The sequence below is a fragment of the Morone saxatilis genome, unplaced genomic scaffold (assembly GCF_004916995.1).
Source record: "Morone saxatilis isolate NCDOM2014 unplaced genomic scaffold, NCSU_SB_2.0 Contig23, whole genome shotgun sequence".
NCBI lineage: Eukaryota > Metazoa > Chordata > Actinopteri > Moronidae > Morone > Morone saxatilis.
This window is the reverse complement of record NW_023339796.1, coordinates 7,477,802-7,485,766: the sequence shown is the minus strand read 5'-3', so window position 1 is coordinate 7,485,766 and position 7,965 is coordinate 7,477,802. Positions and strand designations below refer to the sequence as shown.

Genomic DNA, 7,965 nt, shown 5'->3' with positions numbered 1-7,965 from the left:
ATCCTGAAACTGTATATATGTTATGTTCTAAATGCTGCTGTGTGAGGAGCAGTGAGGCTCACCGTGGATAATGAGCTCTGAGTCTTTGTTGAGCTCGTAGAGGCGCAGAGCTTCTTCCAACTCCAGCTGAGACGAGACGGTGCAGGGGTCACCTAACAGCAGAAGAGACACCAGATGTCATTCACCACATATAAATACACACCAGGTGACGGACGGCAATCAGAGAATGGTTTCTTTTTACATCTTCTGCACTAAACTTGTTTCTGTAAAAGCTGCATTTACTTGCTGTCATATTTGAACCCTCCTGGTGAGATACGACACACAGGTTTTTCTTACAAGGTGAGAAAAGAAACGTATCAACCGACTTCACCGACACTGTAACAGTTAGTTGATTGATAATTTGTTAATTACTATTTTGATAATCATATAATGGTTTCACAGTCATATTCTAAGCAAACAATGCTGAAAGAGATGCTTTTCTTTGTTGTACATGATAGGAAACTAAATATCTTCAGGTCTTTTCTGGCATATTATAGAGAAAACCATTAATCAAGAAAAGAATAGACTGATTAATTGAAAATAAAACATCCCTTCATATAAGGACACACTGCTACAGGTTAAAAAAAGCCTTTCTTGTTATCCCTTCACACTGCTGCTACAGTTTCTTTTTGTTTTATCTTTTTAATCATATTGAACAGCTAACAATCCAAACCCTTTTCTGCTCCTCATTAGGTGCTTGTATTGGTGCAAAGTTTTAGGATAATATATTCTCTCACTTTTCTGCAACAAAAACCCCTGATAATGAGAGCCTGGTTTCTCATTTGCGTGACATTTAAGAGTTTAGGTAATTGCATAAAATCAGCAACAGCCAGGTTACTTTTAAAAAGCACAGAACAACAAAAACAATCAATAACAAAGCAGAGACAATTAAATGTTGCATATACTGTATTTCCAGTTCCCATGGCAAAAGGTTGTGAGTGCAAAAGTTGAGTTATACAGTAGGGCTGCATGATAGTTAAAAATAAACTAAAAAAAAACCATGGCAGGCGTGATATGAATTTAAATATATGAACTTAATGTACACATAAAAAAAGAAAAGTGTGTGGGTGTGGGCGAGAACATTGCAGCAGTTGATGTTGCCATGTCAGTTTTTAATTCAGCTTTAATTGTACAGTGATCAATATAAGCCAATAATTAAAATACCACTCCGACATATACCTAATTATTTTCTAATCATTATCAGATTGAGTCGGGTTTTGGCGTGACACACACGGTGAAGCAGCGTGACTCTATTCTCGGCGCCCTACCTATCTAATCACAACTACAAACCTCTGCTTTAATTAATAGCTCCAGAGCAGAAACTATGACACACAGCGTACAGATAATAAAACTAGATAACAGACACAGAGGCCGTGGGTGGACTGCGACAGCCATCACGTCAAAGGGTAACGCGTGTGGTTTTACTCAAAGGTTGTTTTTAAAAGGAGGTGACATTAAGTTTGTGATGTGAAGCCACTTCTGTGTGTGTTATAAAGGAAATACAAAGAGGAGCCGAGAAGAACTATTTACATTAAAAATGGTCCTCATGTCAGTAAAGTCTGTAAGCTTTTTCCTCTTCATGGAATAATGTGTCTCTTTAACTTTGCAGTTTCTCCTGGTGTGGTTTGGTTTCCCCCTATTCAATATTTTTACTTTAGCATCTGTGGATTGTGAGCACATATGCGCCTTGGGAAAAAAAACGTGTTGCTGCACATCCAACACGGCATATTGGCTCGAATATGTGACAATATATATTTTCCTCCCCAACGTCTTTGCTGCAGAAACAGACCGGGGTACGAATCATCTGTCAATCAGCCAATAAATCCGCTGTCACAGACGACGAGGAGAAAAAAAATTACAAACAAAACAGAGAAAATCATTTTGACCGTGTTGATTTTCTATACATATTCCTGACGGCAGAAAAAAATCCTTTACTGGAAGTATTACATGGTTTACTTTTACGTCGTCTAATCAGGGTTGTTAAATATTATATTAAATATAAGAGATATAGAGATATAGACACACATTATGTGACTGCTCTGTCAGAAACATCCCGTTTCTGTCCTGATATTTCCAGCAACATATTGGCAACTATATATCCCAATATTGGATGTGTGATAGGTTAGTGTATCATCAGTGGAGCGGCAACAAACTATTATTTTCATTGATGATTGACCTGTCAAATATTTTCTCTATTAATCATTTGGGTCTATAAAATAGTGAAATATACCTGTGATAAGACATTCAATCTATGATCATAAAAGACAAAGAAAAGCAGGACATTTTCTAAAGTTAGAAACTGAAATGAGGGAAAATTTGGCATTTTTTTTGTTCGGAAAAATGTGTGAAACAAGTAAGTGATCATCAAAATAGCTCCAGTTTAATTTTCTATTGGCTGACTGATCCATTAATTATGTCAACTCTAATTGGTGGGTTCTACTTTAAATCTATCAATGTTAGTCTGCCTTTGGTGCATACAGTTTAAATGTTCATTAAAAGTTGTTGTTTGCCTTATTAATTATGACTAAACATTTTATAAGATAGGAAGTGTAGAATCAGAAGAAACACTGACCTGTTGCTGGTATTTCGTAGCCTTCAAACCAGGGTTACAATAGTATTAATTACATTTTCTAACCATTGCGATAATGATGTGAGTTCACATTGTGTGGTTTCCCTGGATGGGGCAGAAGGAGAGCCAGCTACCACTGCGTGGAGTACTTCATTACGACCACCAAGCAGCTTTTCTTTCTCAGACACACTAATGACTCCAGTGATTGTATGTTAGTGGCTACCAGTGCGAGCTGATCTGAGTCTAATGAGTTTGGGCTGGCTGACCTTATCCTGAGCCGAGCGATGTGACGGCTCCATCTTTCCTATGACACTATTACTGCTGCCTGAGTAACTGACAGACAATAACAAGTAACCGGGTGGTAGTGGAGGTGGGTTTTTGGGGGCGTCTTTTCTTGACTGACAAGTCTTACAGTCTAGTGACGAGGCAGTGTGTGCTTTTGTGAGCACTCGTTCACATTCACACATGGCACTGCCAAATGTAGCCGACGGCCTCAGAATCTGTTTAATCTACTTGATGATGCCACGTTACCATGACTTAATATTTGTTTGGAAATACATTTCTCCTGTAAGGTGAACTTTGAAACACACTCCAGCGTCTATGGCTGATCTCTTACGTCTCCTCTTGAAGCACAGGTGAAGGGAAACGGTGAAAGATGGAGAGGAAAGAGCTGAAGGGGGACGTACCTTCCTCGTCGATCCACTTCATGGTGAAAAGTTGGTCATTGTCCATGGAGCACATGTCCTTCACCTCCCCGTACAGACCCTCGTATGAGATGGACGGCTCAAAATGAGTGATCATGATGTCCCTGCAGGGAGGACAAATATGCATATATTTTTATTGAGTACTTTATTGGAAATTCCACATTAAATGAGTTCTCTTTGTCATTAAAACATCCATTCAGTCACATACCCATACCAGGTAACCTGTTGAGGTATGGGACACACACACACACACAAAGAAAACAGAGATTTTGCTTAAATCATAAAAACAGTACTGGATACCAAAAGTGAAGGTAGTGAATTTGACGACAGGAGACCAATATTGAGACTCCCTCCACAAACACACAAAAATTGAATTAGATATTCATAATAATGAGTAAATATTTAACAACTGTTAAATAATTATCATTAATTAGTCTACAAAATGTCACAATTTCTTTAAGACTGTCCACCAAACAGTCCAAACCCCTAAAGATAACAGAAAGGCACATTTAAGAAGCTGGAACCGAAGTTTGTTTTATAATCCACTGATTGTTTCAGCACTAATCGTAAACTTTAGTAGACATTAAGTTAAATCACTCCCACTCCCTCCTTTTTGATTATGAACTGAAAAAAAAGAGGAACACTCTAGAGAACGCCAGACTTTTAACGGAAGTAGGAAAAGGTGAGAAAGCCCCCCCAAACGCTGCTGTGTGTGTGAGTCACAGTCTCGCAGTCTCTCACATTCGTGTGTGTGCGTGTTTGTCTGTACAGCATGATTGTGGGTGTGAGAAAGAGAGCGAAAACAAGAGAGAGAAAAGACCGCACGATAGTGAGGCAGAGGGCCACAAACTGAAGCAGAATGATTCACAGGCGATGGTTGTGACCGCTCGGTTAAACTGCCCACCACTGCACTCCATTAATTCCTGGAAATCGGTCGTAGGAACTCCCCTCCTGAACACTTGGCTTACTGCTCTTAACCAACATCACTCACTGCCTCTACAGTTCACTCAGACATTACGGAGAGACACGGGATAAGGAGCGTTAGTGGTGGGTGACCGAGATTGTCTATCCTTCCAGGTGGGATCATCTGTCCCTCGTGATTTCACGGCAGCGTTAGGATTGATGTCGCCAGCTCCGAGCCCTCTGGGCAGCCTCGGCGGTGTTTACAACCCAAAGGCGACGGGGGTCTGAGCTCAGGCGTCTACGTGTGTGGGGATCAGGAACGAGTGTGGAGACAGACTGAGCAGAAACGAGGGGGTCGGTACGGTAAAGTAAAGACGGGGTGATGGATAAAGAGCTATCTCGGCAGCCAAGGAGTGACCCACAAGGACAAGGATCTCTTACTCCCTTTACTACCCCTTTCTCATCAACTGGAGAGCTTTACAGCAGGATGATAAAATCCCAACGCCGAGTAAACAACGCACACTTTCAAGGACATCTACTGTACAAAGACCAAGGACGGCAGAGAGTGTGTCAGGTCACGGCGGGGTCAGTGCTCGCCAGGAGCAAACACACACAAACAGACCCAGACTATGATTTATTGGCTGATATTCAGGCTTCACACTGAGCATGTAAACAGTGCGGCTCGAGATGGTGCCGCTTACGCACAGCAGGCATTAAACTGTCTTGTCTGAAAATCACACATCAAGAATGAATAAAGCATTCTGACTGAGCAAGAATAAAGTGACGTAAGGCTGCAGCTCCCTCCCTCCCTCCCTTTCTCCCTCCCTCCCTTTCTCACCCTCTTCTCCTATTCACATTGGGGGGTAGAAAAACAACCTGAGGTTTGGGTATATAACTTAGACAAACTTATCTGAGTATGTCGCTGCGTGGTCACCATATCAAGATAAGGGAAAGAAAAGTCAAGACATTTGTTTTTTTTTTGTCAGACTTTTGCCTAACGACCTGTATACTAGAGGGATTCTTACGGCTCAGTTCAACCTTCAAGGATTCCCTGTTGATGTGTCAATGGGGCATGGGTTTTAAATGATGGAGGCAGGAAAACTTGGTATGTTTACAATTGTCGGCTCGACGGAGCATGTCTCACTTTATTTTTACTGCTTTGAAAGGTAGCTGCTCTTCGTTTTTTCATATAGACTCCGCCATCCTTTGCATCAGGTCTAGCTTCATGTAGGCTTGGCTTTGTTTATTATATAAGTATCGGAAGCGTCCTTTGTCTCGCCTATTGTATCGTGGTTTTCCTCTGTAAAAGGCCCTCTGTACAAATGTGCACTGTAATATCCTGTTGTTTCGGACAAATGTCCACTACACCTTCTCTCACTGCTACGCCTATTATATTCCACTACTCTACATCTTCATCTTCCTGATTTTTGATTGATGATGGTCAGTGCAGCCTGCTAACATGGGGAACATGGAGGTTTTGGTGGGGTGGGGAAGATCGCTGTAACTCGGTTGGTTCCGTCCCGCATTTGTGGTGTGTTGATAGCGTGCTAGTCTCTGGAGTTGCATTGCGTACTACGTGTCGGGCCGTGCTCGTTGTACGAGGTCGTGACCGGTTGCGTGCTCAGCGAGAGCGTTTGTGTGCGCCGCGGAGCGAGGCTGCTCCTCGCTTGTTTAGCCACCCACGAGGATGGTGGTTGCGCTGTGTTGCCGGTGGAGACCTGATAGCAGTCATCTGCAGTCCCTGTGTTCATTCACCCCCCTGACAGTTTTTCTGGATTGGTTGTGGTCTGTGTTGTTTTTGTGTTTGTTGGGGTGGGTTGTGGTGGGAAAGCTGGGAGTGAGGCATGGGTAGGATTCTAGTGGTGGGTTTGTAGTGTATTGAGATGTTTGGGGGTGTGTTTGACGAGCCTATGTTTTGGTGGAAGCTCGCATGTGCATTTCCCGCGTTGCCTCAGGGGGCGTTCGCTTGTGTGCGTGCGGTGATTGTTGTTCTGAGGTAGGAGTTCGGAGCGGGTTGTGTGAACGTACGGGGGTGTTGTAGAGCGGTGGAGCGCTAAGGGGCAGTATCGCCATCGGGGGCTGTGGGCAGCGGACGAGGTAGAGAATGGAATGGGTTCCTAAGTGCTCGGGGTTGTGGAGAGCCTTAGAGTAGGGCACCTCTAGTCGGGAACCTCTTGCATGTCCTGCTTGAGCGCTCACAGGTGGATCGATATTTTCTTCCATATCTGGTCCTAGAGGGGCTGCTGAGTTTACTCACGGCATCGGGGTTCTAGACGCCGGAGTGGCACATGGGGCCAGCCCTCCTCACTCTCCTCCTCTGTACCGTCCTTCTCTACACTTCGCTTCTAATTTAGCTGTACGTCGGACGGAGCAGAGCAGAGGAATGCCCAGTGCATGTGTGGAATGCCAGGTTTCACGAGGAGTGAGTGCCGCATGGTTGCTTCACCTGCAAATATCGCTTGCTGCCGGGAGCATCCTCCTGGAGGAATCCCACCAGCTCGGTTCCTGGTTGTTCTTACTACGAGCGTGCCTTTTTTGATACGTAGTTTTTTTATGGCCTTGTTTTTAAAGTAAATGTACTGGCTCATGTTGTGGTTAGGTATGTTGTAGCTATGTAATAGAAACGCAGAAATAGGGCCAATGAAGGAAAGAGCGGCCTAATTAATGAATGTGGTGACTGCGTTTTAACATGCTAGAGTTTGTTAGTCATTATTAGGGGCTGCAACAAACGATGGATCCTTAAGTTAATTAATTCGTGTTTTGGTTGCGTAAATGACAGTTGAAGGAAAGGTGGTGGTAAAGGTCTCAAGAGTGGGTATTCGTTTCGTTATTTGCTGCTTCTGTACATGCAACAATTCCAAAATCGAATTGATTCAGTGTAATATTTTAAAGCTTGTATGAGAGAAATTAAAATCAATTTGATAAGTTATCAGTGAGAGGGCGGAATTTAGAGAAAACAAGGAGTCTAGGCGGGCAAATAACTTATTTATTATTATGTCAAATACGTATTAGTTTTTTCTGGTTGTTGTTCATTCTACCAGGTAATCCTCAAGTCCAGATTAATGATTAGTCATAAAAATAGGATAGATCACAGATTTCATTAAGATAGTTCAGTATGACTTGTAACATATAAACAGCAGCGAAATCCTCGACATTAATGGCCATTATGTTAAAGTTGGTTTCGCTCTTACTCATACTACAGCAATTAAAACCTAAACACGTTTTGAAAGGATGAAAGATTTTTGCGTCCTTCTCCACTTTTGAGCCTTTGCAGGCCTTTGGTCACTTTCCTTCGGACCTGCTGTAAGCCATCTAGCGAGCTTGTATCTGTGTCACAGAGGATGTGTTCAAAGCACCTGAGACATGCTAAAGTTTAACCACAAGTTTTTAATGCAACACGCCCACAGCTCAGGTTCCGGATTTTACACGGACAACAGTTAAAGTCACCTGCTTGCCATTAATACTACCTTAATCGTTTACAGTCGCAGTGTGGGTACCTGTTGTGTGTGGTGTGTGTGTTGTGTGTGTGTGGTGTGTGTGTGTGTTGTTGTTGTGTGTGTGTGTGTGTGTGTGTGTGTGGTGTCGTTGTGTGTGTACTCTCTATCTTCCTGATGTTATTCATGGGTCTTTAAGGAGGAAGTAGAGCTGCTGCCATGCTGGTCCGAGAGGGAGAAAATCAGACTGTAGGGAATGTAGCTTCCCCAGTCTTTTCCACCCCCTACTAATGATTAACACCTAGCAGGATGGAGG

The 7,965-nt window shown here is 42.9% G+C and overlaps 1 protein-coding gene across 1 annotated transcript in view; it reads right to left on the bottom strand.

Annotated features, from left to right (window-relative positions):
* prkci (protein kinase C, iota) overlaps positions 1 to 7,965 on the bottom strand; it is a 24,506-nt gene that overhangs the window by 10,873 nt on the left and 5,668 nt on the right. The window contains exons 2-3 of the mRNA XM_035670832.1: positions 3,295 to 3,416; positions 63 to 152 (exon numbers count right to left, since the gene is read on the bottom strand). Coding sequence (XP_035526725.1) covers positions 63 to 152; positions 3,295 to 3,416 — 212 coding nt within the window. The remainder of the gene's footprint in view (positions 1 to 62; positions 153 to 3,294; positions 3,417 to 7,965) is intronic.